Source organism: Cokeromyces recurvatus, assembly GCF_025118155.1.
Source record: "Cokeromyces recurvatus strain NRRL 2243 chromosome Unknown BX663scaffold_5, whole genome shotgun sequence".
In the NCBI taxonomy this organism is placed as follows: domain Eukaryota; kingdom Fungi; phylum Mucoromycota; class Mucoromycetes; order Mucorales; family Mucoraceae; genus Cokeromyces; species Cokeromyces recurvatus.
In genome coordinates this window covers 429,876-446,276 of record NW_026251391.1, presented here as the reverse complement: position 1 = coordinate 446,276, position 16,401 = coordinate 429,876, and the positions used below count along the sequence as shown (strand labels likewise).

Here is a 16,401-nt window from a genome sequence, read left to right as displayed (position 1 = left end):
AATAACAGTGTCAGCAAGTGAATTTTCAGTTATATATAGATATTTAGTAAAATTAGATTTCTGATACTTGTGACAATAGAAATGGTGACTGAGATCATACCATTTTTTTTTTTTTTTAAAAAAAAATCTTAAAATAAATACAGTATTTAATAGACTTATAAACAAGTAGTAGCTTCAGTCATTATTTCCGTTTTACCTATTGATACGTGATTGAGATTCCAAAATTAAAGATTTATATATCAAGTATATTAAATTATAGGGTATTTATGTAATAATAAGTGATATAAATAAATATGTATACAAGTATTTACAAAAAGGAAAGAAGGTATTTCAAGTGACAATAGGCTCAGAGGAGGAGTGATTTGATTGATGCATGGGAAACGTAGTATCAGCATGAATATTCTTATGGATAAAAGCTAATTTAAATCGACTCATCAATGTTTGTGATTTATAAGGTGGCTTTTGCCAAGGCTTTAACGAGTCTTCTTTTCTTTTCTCCTCACGCGTGAATAGATCAGGATGATCCTTTTCTTCATCATGATGGACCTGTGGGTCAAAGATACATTCAAATGATTCTTCTAAGGCATCTCTTTCAAAATAAACTATAGCTGGTGGTTCTTTGCTGATTTTAACTGAAAGTGACTTTCTTCTTGTTGTTGTTGATGACGATGATTGTGTTGCATGATTTTTATTATTGTTATGTGCTTCAGATTTCTTTTGTCGTAAAGGGACTTCAGAAATAAGTGTTCTAAGCTGTCTAAACAATACTGTCATTTTATTTTATTTATTTATTTATTTTATTTTATTTTGTTTTATTGTAGATCAATAAATATTTAAAAAGAAAAGAGTAAAATGAAAAAAAAATAGTTTAAACTTTATAGAAAAGACATTATTTTTTTTTTCCAAGATACACAAACAATCCGAGTCTACTATATGATAGGATTCACAGAAAAAAAAAAAAGTGGTGTGACAATCTCATTTGATTAATTAGCACTACGCGAATGTAGTGTCTTTAATTATATGATGTTTATTCTAAATACTATTCATTTAGCACTTTTTACTTCTTCCTCGTTAAATAAAGCTTGTGTTTCCCAATTTTGATATTTCAAATCGATTGAAAACTCCAAATCTTCTTTTGTAATTGAATCCCAATATTTATAAACCATCATTACAGCTAATAAATCACACAAACTACCGAAAAAGAGACCATCTAGATAATGCTTCATTTCTTCACATAGTGTAACGGAAAATATGTAAGTTACAACTAAGCCTGATACAAAAAATAAAACTCCAAATATAACGTCTCCTAATGGCCATCGATCATCTAAGGTAAACAGGATTAAAATAGCTTGTGATATCGTATAAATAAGAAGCATAGATCCATTTAGTATAAAATAGATTGTCCATAAAATTCCAGGAGATGTATACTTGAAGGGTCCAAGATTATTAAAAGTTGCCATAGCAATAAATCCAACTATAAAAAATACTATAAATGTACTAATGCGAATTGACTAATAAGAGAAAAAAAAATTTTTTTTTTTTTGTCAATTCATTATCTGCTGACATTCATGAATTCTCACACCACATTTCATATACTACTAACCCATAAACTAATCGCTGTACCATCTTCTGTGAATTGAAATCCAACAAATCCAGTTAATAATAGGCACCAACAAAGTGCACTAATTAATCCTATATGCGTCGCTGTAAAAAACTGGGATAATAAAAATAAATAAAATAAACCCTATTCTTTTTTTTTTCCATGTCATTTTAGTATACACTTACTGGATATAATATAGATGCCGTTGGTATAATATTAGTTACCAATAACATTTCAAGAAAAATAGTCACTGAATATAATTGAAAGAATATGATAATCTCTTTTCGACCTATCACAAGTATATTTGTAGCTTGACTTTTTTATTATGATTAGTGTTATTCTTTACCTACTGCAGTATATTTAGTTTTTATATGATATATCATAACGCCTGTCATGAAAAGAGCAATCATATTCATAATCAACATTGCTTAAAACAATAAAATAAAGAGTTAAAAAGATTTACTTTCAAGACTTAGATTGTTATTATTACCAGGCTGGAAAATAAGAAAGCCTGCCATATCCACGTTTCGTGAATAACAAATAGGCTCAATGCCATCGAATTTTCCCATCAATGGACAAAGAGTTAAAGCGACAGTTTGACAGATTCCATCAAATTTGAAAGTTTGAAATTTAAATTGTATCATAAATTGATAATAATAAAGAAGAATGTTCAACGACGTATCTAGTTTTTAATAATCAAGGATTTATACAAGCATTTTAATTTGAACCAAAAAAAATATACAAATACATGTTATTCATCATATTTTCCGTCTTTTATTGATATTTTTTGACTTTAGCAGAAATTTCCTTTTATATTACAAACAAGTTTTATATGTGTATTTTTTTTTTTTTTTCTTTCTGCATAAAAAATCCATCAAAAATTATTTATAAAGAAGTTGCCATAATTCCATTTTTTTTCTTTTTTTCTTTTTTTTTTTTCTCTTACTTTGTTTAAATTCACTCTATTCTTTTTTTTTTGTTTTAATTTGAATATACACAATGTCTGTTTCTATTGTTGATAAACGTCGTATTGCTATTGCTTATGATGGTAGTGAAGATGCTCATAAATTATTTGATTGGTCTATAAAGAACATTATTCGTCCTGAACATGATCATATTATCTTATTATCGGCTGTTAACAGAGCAGATAAAACAGGAGTAGGTAGTATATTTTCAAAGAAAGAATCTGTGGCTACTACTACTACTACTACTGCCACGGATGGTGATTTACCTATGCTTTCTACAACTACTTCAAGAGTAGAAGAAGCTATTAAGGAAGCTGAACATCATCCTCAAGGTCAGGTTGCTCGAAAACGTTTAGAAGATATGTCAGCCCATCTTCATAAAATGAATATTTCTAGTGAAGTTCATATTTTATGGGGTGATGCTAAAACATTAATTCCTCGTTACACAGCTGCACATAAAGTAGATTTATTGATTATGGGTTCGCGTGGTTTAAGTACTGTCAAGAGTGTCTTTTTGGGTTCTGTTTCAGATACTTGTCTTAAAGAATGTCCTTGTCCAGTGCTGGTTGTTCGTAATGCGACTATTTAATTATAATGTCCTTATTCTAAAACGACTAAAAAATATACATGAATATGAATATGAATATGAATATATTTTTTTTTTTTTTATCTATTAAAATAATAATAAAATCAATCATGTTATGTTTATTTTTAAGGTTTAATTTTAGCTAATGTTCTTAATTTCTTAAAGGCAACTGCAAACACGCCTAAACCAGACATGACGGCAAGACCAGATAAGAGACCAAAAGCATAAGGATCATTTTCAAAATAATTTTTCAAATTCATACCGAAAAGTGCACCATAACCACTCACGACTGTAGCAGATAAGGTGAAAATCGTCAATCGAATATCATACCACATTAATGAATTCCGTGACACATCTAATATAAGTTGCACAATTTCCTCTGTAGATTTCATATGTTGTCTTAATGTTGATGCCTTTGCAGCAATTTCTTCTGTTTGCTTATAATAAGCTTCTAATAACAATTCAACTTCTTCATGATCCTCAGGTGCTCTAAATCTGCCTGATTTTTTATCCGACAAATACATAGCAGCCAAATCCTCATCTTCAAAAAAAAAAATAATAGAATTCAGTTTTCTTTTTCTCCCAGTGCAATAAACAGAATCTGCTTTCTATTTACCATTATCTAATACTTCTTCTAATGCATCTCGAATAGATAAAGCATCTTGTTCAAATTTAGCTAATTTCTTAGAATATTGTAATAAATCTCGTAGTTTATCTCCATTCATGGATTCTTCAATATCTGCTAAATCTTCTAAATCTCCTAATAACTTATTCACTGGTCCTTCTAATATATCCAACTCAGATTGTAATGATGAAGTAACTGATATTAATATTGCTTCAAGTGCCCTAATGTTATTATTAAAAGCAAAAATTCTTATCCATTATTTCAATCCATCATATAATTCTTTATATCTTGTTTTACTTGCCTAAATTCAAAAGGTAAACTCTCTTTTTGTGATCTCAATCTCTCTTGTAAATCATAAATGAATATACTCTGGTTATAACTATCGGTTGATCCATATGTGTCAAACAATACAACCAAATCACTCTTCAACAATGCTTTTAAATGTGCTACATTCACCAAGATGGCTTCCGTTCTCACAAGTATGTTCGGCTTTTGATAAACAGAATAGGTATCGATCGTTCTTAGATCACGTGGCAATAATGAATGTTTTTGACAAAAATCAGATTTCAGAAATTCCCCTGCTGTAGTTTTGACATCCCCTTTGTAATCAAATTCAGTGCCTATTTAAAATGGACATTTATATATATTCAAACCTTTTTAAGTAAAAGAAATATAAAACTATATATTATATCTATTTATCTATCTTTTTATATATATATGTATATGTATATGCATATGTATGTATATGTATATGTATAGATATATATATATATATATGTATATTACATCGTAACTTCATTTCCATTACTTTTGTAGGTAGAGCAATGACCCTTCTAGGTACATTCGTGGAAGGTTCGGCATGTGTATTATTCGTCTTTATTTTTCTAGTTGCATAAAATCTTTTTAGACAAAATTTTGTTGAAGGTCTAAGATAAAAATGGTGTGTTGATCTATTGAAAGCTGATGGTTTGAAGAATTTCGTTAATAAAATGCTAGATCTTTGCATACCGTTCATACGAAACAATAAATTATATTCGAATAATAATTGTTATGTGTGGGTGTGTGGGTGTTTTTTTTTTTTTTTTTTTTTTTTTTTTTTTTTTTTTTTTTTTTTTTTTTTTTTTTTTTAGGTTTATGTGACGACTAAAGTTAAAATAGATAGCACCCGCTCTTCCTTACATTCAATGACCGCTAATACAGCCTTTTTTCTTTCTTTCTTTCTTTCTTTATTATAATAACGAATACTACTTTGCACTAGGTTTCTACTGAAAAGCAATATAAGTATATTAATATCATTAGGATCATAAAAAAAAAAGAATCTACATACTTAATTGTTAAACGAATTTAATACTATTATTGAAATACGGTGTATATAAAAGAAAGAAAGAAAGAGAACACTACAACAAGAGTACTTTAAAGAATATGTATTTGATATACCTCATAATAATGTAGCTTTGACGTGCCAAAGAATTTAAGTGGGTTTCACATTTCTGCTATGCTTTCTAAGAAAAAGTAAGCAAACATAATAAATAGCCCATTACCTGTACATATATACACATATACTTTTTGGTAATGACTACATGAACCTTTTTTCTTTTCTTTTCTGACAAGCATATGAAGTATGTTTGATCCAAACACTATAACAGAAATCAATCTAAATACGACATGCTATAATTAAGCTAATAAGATGACTGATCATTGTATGAAATGGACGCATGAAGTTAGCCTTTGTTATAAACTACTAGCAAATATCGTTCATTGAGAGAATAGACACTTTCAACAGCGGTAATATTCACTTTGTTTCTTTTTTTTTTAAAAAAAAAATAATAATAACCCGCATTTATACATATTTTGACGTTAAAACAGTATATAGAATAAAATGCATTGTATACTATATAAAAGGGGGAGGGGAAAGTTTACTATGAATGCAAGTCACAAATACTTAAACTGGTTTTCATAGCATGCATCAACGAAGCTAAAATCGTTAATCTTTACAACATCATTTTGGCAGAAGAATGATTTTAAGCACAACACAAGAGAGACTAGACTTATCAAATACCCCTTGTTAGAAAATAGTAGTATATTGTACAAATGAGATGCAAATTAGTTGCCTAAATAGGAAAAAAGAAAGTTGATGAGAATATAAACAAAAAAGTAAAAACAAAAGGACATTTATTTTACTTACTTTACTTTTCTTTAACATAAACACATTTCATATAGTCATAAAGAAGATATAAAATTGACAACATTTTACTATTTTACACATTGTTACTTTTTATAAGAAAGGAAGAAAATTAAATAATGTAACTGTGTGTGTATGTGTGTGTATGCATGTATTAAATGTGGGGTAACACATATTCTTATCGATTTCATATGATTGTGACTGTAATTTACAACAACGACCTCCTTATTCTTATAAAAAAGTAGATATTCAAAGTTATTATTTTTTCCCTTTTTTTCTTCTTCTTTATTATTATTACTATTTCTTCCAAAGGTAAGTCATTAAATAATACTATTTTATTCTTCTTCTTCTTCCCTGCCCTAGGAGGAAATTCTTTTTCTCATGGCTACCACTTATGTACCGGGCTCTTGATGAGGAAGACACCCTATCTTGCCCTCCTTGAATTAGGAGGACATTGTAGGGTATCTTGTTGATTCAGAGGGCGTTACATATTGTGATGGCTATGGGTTTTTTCTAACCTCCTAGTAAAAATAAAAAATACAAGAACAAAGAAGGTGCAAAGAATCCTAGCCTCCACGCGGCCACCTTTGGACTGCAGTAATTATTACTGTTGACGAATTGGGGATTCACTTTTTTTTATATATGAAATAAAAATGAAAAATAAAATAAAATAAATATATCTTTTCTTACGCGTCTTTTAATAATCTTGTGCCTTCTTTAACTATTGTTTGTATAATAAAATATCTTTTTGCTCCAAATTGACTTTAAGAAGTATAAAAACAAGTAAAGAAGTTATAAAATAATTGATATAAAAAATACAGGAAATATAAGATGTGGTGTAGTGGTGATTATATAAACTATTGACTAATATCCTATCAGAGAAATTATCATGATTATTATTCCTCCTTTACAATATATTAAAGATAGTGTGTTCTTATTCATCGCTACTAGAAATGCTTTTAAATTCCGCTTTTCTTCATTTTTATTTATTCTTTCCTTTTCCTTTGAAACTCATATTTCTCTTATATACACATATTTCCCTTTTTTTTTTTTTTTTTTTTTTTGAAATCCCATTCATATAAAGCTTTTAAATGATTTAATAATGAGCGGTTTCTTTGGTTCTAGTGAAACTACTTCAAAATGGGGTGGATATTTTAAGCAAGCTATATCTAATGTAGAAACAACTTTTGATTCTTTTCTCGAACAACCTATTACTCAACGACAGTCATCAGCAAACGAAGGTAAATGATGTTCTAATGTCCCTTATTAATCTCCCTTTTTTTTTTTTTTTTTTTTTTTTTCCTTTCGAAAGTTAATTTTTTTTTATCTTTTAATACATACATAATGTATATTATAAAGATACTGAAACAGAAACTTATATTGATCCTATTAGTGGTGCAGTTACTACAATTGAAAAACCCAAGTCAACAAAGAAAACGAATTCTCCTTCAATAAGCACACGTCCAAGTCTAGATTTATCAAGTCGATTAGCTGCTGTTATGGCTGATAAACCAAAGCATTTGAATGTATCTCATCATAAAAAGAGTGTGAAGAAGAACGAAGGAAATGAGATGACGATGACGGAAAAGGTGAGGAAAGAACAGGAGGATATGAATGTGAGTGAAGAGAAGGATAAAGAGGAGAAAATATCGTTACTTGAAGTAGACATGAGTGTGAAGAAGACAGAAATAGAGCCAACTGAAGATGAATGTCTCGACTCATCAAAAGATACGAATCGGGATAATAACGAAATAAAATATGAACCTGTAGCAGCCATGGAGGAGGATGAGGATAAAACTAAGCAGGATTGTGTAGAAACTAAATCGGAAAGCGAAGAAAAATTAGCAGAACCACAAAATATCAATAGAATCACTCATGATGATGATGATGATAAAGATCGAGTCCTAGAACAACGTGAACAGCAGCTTTTGCAGGCCATGGAAAATATTGCTAAACTGCACGATCAAATACATCAGTTACAAGAACATTCTGAGAAGAGTGAATGCAAGATGAGAGATTTAGAAACAAAATTAAAGAAATCAGAGGAAGAAAATGCACAAGCTGGATCATCAGCTAGTCTTCAAAAGAATGTAAAACGTTTAGAAGTGATCATTGAAGACTTGAAAAAGCAAATATCTATAAAAGATGAAAAGATTCAGGGATTATTACAAGAGGGCGAAAAACTATCTAAAACTGAATTTAAACAAACTACGACGATTAAGAAGTTGAGACTAGAGAAAGCAGAAGCAGATAAAAATCTGTCAGAGTTAACTAAAAGGCTTGAAAAGGCCAATGCAAGTCTGTTGGAGGCATCAGAGAAGGAATCAAGACAAGCTGAAACAGAGAAACGACTTCAGGAATCTGTTAAACTTTTATCTGATCTAACAGAACAGCAAACAAGACATATCAATACACTTGAATCTGAAAAGATAGCCCATCAAAAGAAGATAACAGAGACTGAAGTAACATTAAAGAAAACTTTAGAAAGTATGGAGGATGAACGAAGAAAGGCAAAGACGGAGGCTATGCAATCGAGTGCTGCTGCTCTTGAAAAGGAAATTATGGCTAATGATAGGCTACATAAAGAGTTAACCAAGGTAAAGCAAGATGCAGAAGCCATGGAGAATAAATTAAAGAAAGAAATAAGAGAACTTCAAATTTCATTACAAACAGTTGAGGAGCAAGCAGGCATAAATGAAGATCATCTAAGGCTAGAAATAACAGAGTTACAATCACGTTTACAGCAATTTGATAATAAGATGGATAATATTAATGCTAGTGTAGATGAAGCTACTGCTCCATTATTGCGTCAAATTGAAGAATTACAAACACAGCATGCATTAGCTATTAAAAACAGAGATCAAGCTGAGCAGAGGTTTGTTTTTTTCTTTCTTTCTTAACCACTATTACAAAAAAAAAGTTCGTATTGTTTATATTTAATTTATTATATTACAGTATTATCTTGCGTATGCAAACTGCTGAAATGGAACGTAAACGAGCATTTGAAAGGGATGAAAAATTACAAAATGATATAAAGCTTCTAAAAGAAAAATTAGATGAATCAAATTCCGAGTTGGAAAATTTAAAAAATAAAATCACAATATTGAATTCTCAAGTAGATGCAGATGCAGTTATTAAAAAAGAACTTGAAGAAAGAATTCAAAAGCTAACAGAAGAAAAAGAAAAATTAAATGAAAAGGAAGCTAGAGATCAAGAAGCTCTTAGGGCTCAATACCAACGTTTAATGAAAGAAAGATTGAATGAAGAAAGAAAACAATTTGAAATAAAGCTTAATAAAGCAACATCAATGGAAATATCACAGCTTTCAAATCAAGACAATAGTGAAGAAAGTTCCAATAGTATGATAAACAATACCAGACCTAGTTATACAGGGACCTCTAGTACTAGTTCAAGATCAAGTTTTGATAGTAGTTCAACTTCACCTGTAGTAGTATCCTCTATTTTAGTTGAAAGACTTCAAGCCAATGTACGTCGACTTGAAAATCAACTAAGTTTTTATCAAACTCAACTTCAAAGTTCAAATCAATCTCGAGATGAATTATCAGAGGAAGTATTGACTATGACTCAAGAAGTTGAGCAATTACATAAAGAAGTAAAGAACAAGACTGAATTAGAGAATCAATATCAACAATTAAATACAAGATACCAAACACTATTAGAATTATTAGGTGAACGCACTGAGCAAGTTGAAGAATTAAAAGCAGATCTACAAGATGTCAAAGACATGTATAAAAGCCAAATAGTAGAACTTGTACAAAAGATAGATCAATTGAATGGAAGAAAATAAAGCTTACTATGTACATTATTGTTATTATTAAAAAAAAAAAAAAAAAAAAAAAAAAAAAAGCTCTTTTATACCAGAAAAAAAAAACTTTAGACTCCCATTATTCGAAGATTATTTTTTAATATCATCATTCTTTATCTTTTTTTCATGTAAATAGTCTGTCATGGCTAACATGTTACCAATTTCTTCAGGTGTAGCCTCACCATGAGCAGTCCAACGAATTTTACAATCCTCATCTATTAAAAATACATAGCCAATATATTGATTTGTCATGCCTAACATTCTCCTTACACGACCTATGTCTTTGAATATTAAACAATAATTCTTTCTTCGTTCCTGAGGTAATTTTCTACGAAGGCTGGGGACAAATGCTTTTAAAAGTAGTTGCTTCAATATGTTTTCCTGTACATTGACTTCAACTACCTGAATATCCTCTGAATCTTTATATTTTTCCAAAAATGGTTTGATAAATGAATCAACATGAGGCTAATGATTATTAAATTGTAAATGTATATACTTTTTTTTTTTTTTATCTTTTCTTCTTCTTCTTCTTTATAAATAAAAGACACTTTACCGCTCCAAAACTAGCAGACACAAATGTCATCAAGGTAGTTTTACCCACTAATTTTTCTGTTGTATTCATTTTTTCTCTTGACAGATTTTGAGCTTCAAAGTTTGGCATATAGCCAGCCTTTTCTGGCTTTATTAACTGTGTATTAGCAAAATACATTTTCCCTCCATGTTTACGCATTTCTATCATTGAGTTTGTAAGTGAAAAATGTAAACTATGTCAGAAGAAGAAGAAAAAAAAAAAGCATTTACCATGAACATCAGCAAAGTACGATTTTGTTGCTTCTTCGATTCTAACAGAACATTAAATAAAAACCTAAAAGAATTTACAACATGGTTTTCTTAATTATTAACTTACAAATATTTTCGTTCAGCAGCATGTGCTGCAAATGCTTTTTCATAGTCAACAAAATCTCTAAGTTTTTGCTTTTTTCTTTGAATCCAATTATTATGATCAACAACTGGAGGGTCTCTCATACCCAATGCTTCAGGAGGATTACAAAAAGTACCATATTGTTCAAATTCTGGCTGATCTTTAGTTGATGGTGTTTTCGTTGCCATTAATCTACATTGAACAATACCAAAGTTACGAGTAATTTGATTTTTATTGATAAGACGCTTTATTATGAATCTTGTTTTTAACATTTCGAAAAAAAAAAATGCCAGAATACAGAATAACGAAGGAAGGGGTAGCTGGTTTTAAATAAGCCCCCCCTTTTTTTTTTCTTTTTAAATCTTCTTTGCGGGGGAAATAGTGAAGCAAACCTAAATAGTTAATTGTCTTTTTATTTTTACTTTAAAAGGGGATAAACTATAATTTTAATATTCAAGTATTTTATATACGTAAATAATTAAATCTTCTTAGAAAGGAAGAATTCGTATTTGCTGTGGTAATAAAACCGTTATTTCCTTTGAAAATGATGAAATGATTCATTTTGTAGAGCAAATAACAGAAACATGGATTTTATTCAATTTTATAGTATTATACCCAATATATTAACCCAAACAGTCAGTCTGACACTTATTACAAATATACAAGACTTTAATTCATTACAGTCAACTTTTTATTTCTTTTTAACATTATTTATTCGATTTGCAAGTCAAAATAATGATTACGAGCCTTTGATAATGCATCCTAATAGATATAATAAGCCCACCTTTCGTATCATAAGGAATCTGAAGATTCAACTTTTTTTTTTTTTTTGATAACCGAGTTGTGATATGTACTGCTAACGTATAAGTGTTAATAGTAGTAAACTTGTATTTTTGAAACTAAAGATCATTGGCATAGGGAAATATTTAGGAATCGTATTCTATATAATAAAAGTTTCAACTTTACTCTATTTCGAAAAAAAAAGACATACATGAGAATATAAATAAACTTGGTAGAATAGATAGAAAGGGACATCATTTTCTAAAGATAATACACGAATAAACTAAGCCAGACCATTTTGATCAATAAACTGATAGTCTTCATTTATTGCCTTTATATTTTATAAAGTAACTGACCAACTTCACATAGGATTGAAAATTCGCTATAGTCATATTTCTGATACATTAATTTACCTTGTATAACTCAGTTCTGTATTTCTATTATTTTATAGACCTTGTCATAAACATTTATTTACCTTTTCTTCTCATTAAATAAGATATTAACAAAATAAGATAAAGATTACAGCAGTATCTAATCGAATCGTGTAGACTCCGAAAAAAATTGTATATTTGAAGTTTCATATTCTTTCTTCTTTCATCTCGTTCATTAGTTTAAAAAAAAAAAAAGAAGAAGAAGAAAAGAAAGTGAAAAAGAAATAAAATCAGTTCTGTTAGCTTCCTTTTCTATGTTATTTTTTTAAAAATGCGATTTCTTTCAGGTTTACTTTCAACTGCCTTTGGTGGCAATAATTCACATTCTGAGAATAAAGATGAGAAAGGTAAGCATAACCAATGATTTGTATAGTGAAATGGAAGTTGGATTAAGTTTATTTTCTAAAAAAAAAAAAAAGAAAAAAAAAAGAAAGAAAAAGAAATAAAACTAATAATGACAGATGAATAGTTTTGACTTTATCTCAATTTAAACTAATGAGAATAGTGGGTCGAGGTGCTTTTGGAAAAGTAAATATTAAATGATGTTTTTTTTTTACATGTGACTAACATCTAAAATAATCAATCAGGTCAGGATTGTTGAACATCGAGAAACCCGTCAATTATATGCATTGAAATACATTAATAAAGAAGAATGTATTCGGATGGATGCTGCTAGAAACATTATTCGAGAAAGAGTAATTTTAGAACAATTGGATCATCCATTTCTATGCCGATTACGTTTCGCTTTTCAGGATAGAGATTACATGTATATGGTTACAGATTTGATGTAAGTTTACTTTTCTTTTTTTTTTCCTTAGTACAAGTAATATAATGAGATAAGAGAGTATGAACTTACTTTTAACTATTAAAAAAAAAAAATAAAAAATAAAAGGTTGGGTGGAGATTTACATTATCATTTACAACGCCAACCCTATTTTTCAGAAGACGTAATTCGATTTTGGTTCGCTGAATTAGCATCGGCCGTTAAATATCTTCATCTGAAACAAGTAGTACACAGGTACGATTTTACTAGAATAAGATTATACAGTCTAACAATAAATGTCTATTAAAATAGGGATATTAAGCCACAAAATATACTTATGGATGAACAAGGACATGTTCATCTGACTGATTTTAATATTGCAACATACCTTCATACACATAAATTATTAACATCAAATTCTGGGACTGGCTATTATATGGGTAATGTTTAGTTCCTTTTTATGCTTTATTAAGCTAATCAGAAATACACTTACTAATTACATAGATATATACATATACATATATATATATACGTATTTATATAGCTCCTGAAGTTTATAAAGGTAATGGATACAATGAATCTGTAGATTGGTGGAGTCTGGGAATCACATTATATGAATGTGTATATCACAAGGTATCTATGAAAAGAAGTGGGAAATTAAATTATACCTCATGCTATATTTGATAATTAGAAACCATTTGAATATGATACCACAGAGGAATTACAAGCTGCAATACGAAGAGGGCATATAAATTATCCAAAACAAGACCATCAAATATCTAATGAATGTCTTGCTTTCATACAAGGGGTAAAGAATGAATATTTACATAACAAGTATATTATATATCATTAAATTTGTATATTCTTTTTTTTTTTAGCTTTTAGACGTTAATCCGAGTAAACGATTAGGGTATGGTGATGCAGGATGGATTGCTTTAGTACATCATCCATTTTTTCGTTCTATTGACTGGAACAAACTAGAGTCCAAATCTATTACACCTCTCTTTCAACCAGGAGCAGAGAATAACTTTGATATAACCTATGATTTAGAAGAATTACTATTAGAAGAATCACCTTTAACTGCACATACTGTTAAACGACCGAAATCGAATAAGAAAAAGATCAATGATCCTATGATGAGCAAACATGAACGAGATTTAACGATGATTGAAGAAAAGTTCAAAAATTTTGACTTTACGATATTTGAAAAGTATGAAGGATTTAAAGACCCAGTGACTATGACTGTTGGAGATCCTCCAGATTGGGTTAAACCAGCATTTAAAGGTGCTGAACAAGGAGATGTTTTACCTATTAAAAGAATTGATACTGGAAGAAATTCCCAAGATAATTGTGATAGTCGTGATTTAACTCAATGGAAAGGGCCAAGTAAATCAGTTTCTACAAGTAATATTTGCTCTAGGGCAGTCACTGTATCTACTTCTACTACCTCTGTTGCTTTCTCAAATCTCGGTAAATATGATCAGAGTAGTCCGAATTTAAAGAGAAGCAGTACTGGCACGCTACAGACAGTGAATGGAAATAACAATATGAATCGTTTACATGCAAATAAATCTTCCACTAGTCTTAGTGAAGAATATGCTTTATCTTTACAAGGACTTCGGAAAAAGCAAAGTACAAAGAGTTTTATGGAACGTAGAGAGAGGGATAGAAAAAGCATACAAATTATTCAACATCTATAACATTATATAATTCATATTTCATAAAACTCTAATAATATATTCAATTTATAATACAAGTATATATAAAATTGTAACTCTGTCAAATATTCTTTCAGATATAAATGTATAAAGATGATGTTGTATAACATATTGACACATGTCTTTTGTGTCTATTATTATTCTCAATCCTCAAGCAGTTTCAACTTTTGAGAAAAAAAATATGTATTTAATCCATTAGAAATAAAATGTAATATTTGCAGATGATGACAGTTTTTTTTAAGGTTGAAAAATTTTTAATATTTATATCCAAAATTTTAATTGAGTTGTGCTACGAATGATGAACTGATCATAAAGGCTCTTTTTCAACAGCCTTTGTACTCTGTGACAGTAAAATAAAGTCGCGGGTGTACATCCGGTACATACAAATATATTTGTGTATACACATATTTTTTTTTTCTTTTTTTTTTTTTTTTTATTATTATTATTATTTATTTATTTATTTAAATAGATAATATTCTTTTTAAAAATATATAAACAAATAAATATTTATAAATATATACATACATAGCTAAGGATGGTACAGCATTTAACAATTCCTAAACAGGAGGAAAATGGGTTAACCTGTTATCATCATCATGGAGTATCAAAATCAAATAGTAATAAAGACATGACTTCAACGCTTATAGATGAAATACGCTGTATTTATTATCAATTAAGTCAGCTTAAAACTTTATTGCCTAGTGATCATGTAAATGCTTTATTTACGAAGCTTGTTACTATTTGCACATTTCAATATAATACAGAGATTGTGAAAGCTGTACTCGAGGATGTCTGTATAATACCCCTGATACCTAATCTCCGTGCTATAGCTTCTCAAGGTGAATATTATCTGGAGCTTACTTGGGCAAAGGAATTAGTTTATCAAACAAAAAACCACAAAGATACTAAACCAGAACTAGATCGATTTGTGTACTACCAAAACTATGTTGATTTAGTTCGGTTAGAACTGCATGCCCTTCAAAGTGTGGGTGCTAATTTGAATCATAGCATTGTCTTCATCGGTAGTGGTCCTTTACCTCTTTCATCCATTCTTATGTATGAAATGCTATCTACTGCAACAACCCTTAAGGAACATACATTGACGATACATAACCTTGATCGAGATCAAGAATCGATTTCTGTATCAAACATTCTATTGGAAAAACTTGGTATTCATCACGGAGTTCATCAACATACTATAGATGCGGCTGAATATTTGGACTACACCTCTTCAGATGTTGTTATTTTGGGTGCTCTCGTCGGACAGGATGTAAAAGAGAAGATGGAGTTTTTGACTAATATCAGTAGCAAGATGAAACAAGGATCATTTATTATGATTCGTAGTTCACATTCATTACGAAAGCTTTTATATCCTTCAATAGAGCCTTATCAAGTGAATAAATGTGGCTTTGAAACTACTATAGTATTGCATCCTTTCAATGATGTTGTAAATTCCATTTTAATAGCTAAAAAGATTTAAGTTTTGTATCTTCAGACAGCTATAATTATTTAAAGACATTAAACAGATAAATTATATATTATACTTTTTTTTTTTTTTTTTCAGAGAGATCTCAATCGCTACTTTTATAAAATAGGATTGGCTATATTGCCTTTTATTATTATTTATGACTAAAATGGCTTATTGATTATCAAATTGTGTACTGTTTATATCTAATGAATTTGTACAAGGTGTTAATGCTTTAACTTGTCTAAATATTATTTTGTAAATTAAGTCTCAAGTATCAGGTTTTAAAGTTTGGGGAAAAAAAAAAGTTTAGCATTATGAATAAATTAATTACTATGAGATGTTCTTGAAATAATATATTCATATCCAAGTCCTAGATTCAAATTAGTCAGATCGTATACATGCAGTCAGTGCTATATAAAATGGTTACTGTAATTGAAAATGAAAATCACTGATGTTTGAGTTTGTTCTTGCATTCAGACGATGTCCATATGCTATTGTTATAAAATCAGTCGTTTACTAGAAGGGAGAAACTATG

General features: G+C 29.3%; 8 protein-coding genes across 8 annotated transcripts; 4 read left to right on the top strand and 4 right to left on the bottom strand.

Moving 5' to 3' along the window:
* Positions 1 to 1,043: 1,043 nt before the first annotated feature.
* Positions 1,044 to 2,169, bottom strand: BX663DRAFT_529713 (chitin synthase III catalytic subunit; the record flags this gene model as incomplete). The annotated part of the gene is made up of 5 exons (XM_051530267.1): positions 1,044 to 1,511; positions 1,604 to 1,714; positions 1,786 to 1,889; positions 1,947 to 2,027; positions 2,091 to 2,169. The coding sequence occupies 5 exons, from the start codon at positions 2,167 to 2,169 to the stop codon at positions 1,044 to 1,046; spliced, it is 843 nt and encodes a 280-aa protein (XP_051385506.1).
* Positions 2,170 to 2,728: 559 nt separating this feature from the next.
* Positions 2,729 to 3,233, top strand: BX663DRAFT_500028 (uncharacterized protein). The gene has a single exon (XM_051526263.1). The coding sequence runs from the start codon at positions 2,834 to 2,836 to the stop codon at positions 3,152 to 3,154; it is 321 nt and encodes a 106-aa protein (XP_051385505.1). The 5' UTR covers positions 2,729 to 2,833; the 3' UTR covers positions 3,155 to 3,233.
* Positions 3,234 to 3,276: 43 nt separating this feature from the next.
* BX663DRAFT_583624 (uncharacterized protein) lies at positions 3,277 to 4,581 on the bottom strand (the record flags this gene model as incomplete). Its single annotated transcript, XM_051532215.1, has 4 exons — positions 3,277 to 3,692; positions 3,768 to 3,997; positions 4,078 to 4,396; positions 4,563 to 4,581. The coding sequence occupies 4 exons, from the start codon at positions 4,579 to 4,581 to the stop codon at positions 3,277 to 3,279; spliced, it is 984 nt and encodes a 327-aa protein (XP_051385504.1).
* A 4,345-nt stretch (positions 4,582 to 8,926) lies between these two features.
* BX663DRAFT_529710 (TATA element modulatory factor 1 TATA binding-domain-containing protein) lies at positions 8,927 to 9,766 on the top strand (the record flags this gene model as incomplete). Its single annotated transcript, XM_051530266.1, has 2 exons — positions 8,927 to 9,317; positions 9,426 to 9,766. 2 exons carry the CDS (start codon positions 8,927 to 8,929, stop codon positions 9,764 to 9,766), a joined length of 732 nt encoding a protein of 243 aa, XP_051385503.1.
* Positions 9,767 to 9,874: 108 nt separating this feature from the next.
* Positions 9,875 to 10,978, bottom strand: BX663DRAFT_549510 (ATP10 protein-domain-containing protein; the record flags this gene model as incomplete). Its single annotated transcript, XM_051531156.1, has 4 exons — positions 9,875 to 10,249; positions 10,338 to 10,516; positions 10,586 to 10,626; positions 10,692 to 10,978. The coding sequence occupies 4 exons, from the start codon at positions 10,976 to 10,978 to the stop codon at positions 9,875 to 9,877; spliced, it is 882 nt and encodes a 293-aa protein (XP_051385502.1).
* Positions 10,979 to 11,713: 735 nt separating this feature from the next.
* On the bottom strand, positions 11,714 to 12,327 carry BX663DRAFT_500012 (uncharacterized protein). The gene is made up of 2 exons (XM_051526262.1): positions 11,962 to 12,327; positions 11,714 to 11,868 (listed from the first exon to the last, which is right to left on the bottom strand). Exons 1-2 carry the CDS (start codon positions 12,065 to 12,067, stop codon positions 11,807 to 11,809), a joined length of 168 nt encoding a protein of 55 aa, XP_051385501.1. The 5' UTR covers positions 12,068 to 12,327; the 3' UTR covers positions 11,714 to 11,806.
* BX663DRAFT_500011 (kinase-like domain-containing protein) lies at positions 11,714 to 14,579 on the top strand. The gene is made up of 9 exons (XM_051526261.1): positions 11,714 to 11,868; positions 11,962 to 12,264; positions 12,387 to 12,445; positions 12,505 to 12,704; positions 12,810 to 12,935; positions 12,993 to 13,120; positions 13,225 to 13,313; positions 13,372 to 13,488; positions 13,559 to 14,579. Exons 2-9 carry the CDS (start codon positions 12,189 to 12,191, stop codon positions 14,378 to 14,380), a joined length of 1,617 nt encoding a protein of 538 aa, XP_051385500.1. The 5' UTR covers positions 11,714 to 11,868; positions 11,962 to 12,188; the 3' UTR covers positions 14,381 to 14,579.
* Positions 14,580 to 14,853: 274 nt separating this feature from the next.
* BX663DRAFT_500010 (Nicotianamine synthase) lies at positions 14,854 to 15,922 on the top strand. Its single transcript, XM_051526260.1, has one exon. The coding sequence runs from the start codon at positions 14,934 to 14,936 to the stop codon at positions 15,876 to 15,878; it is 945 nt and encodes a 314-aa protein (XP_051385499.1). The 5' UTR covers positions 14,854 to 14,933; the 3' UTR covers positions 15,879 to 15,922.
* The last annotated feature ends 479 nt before the right edge of the window (positions 15,923 to 16,401 follow it).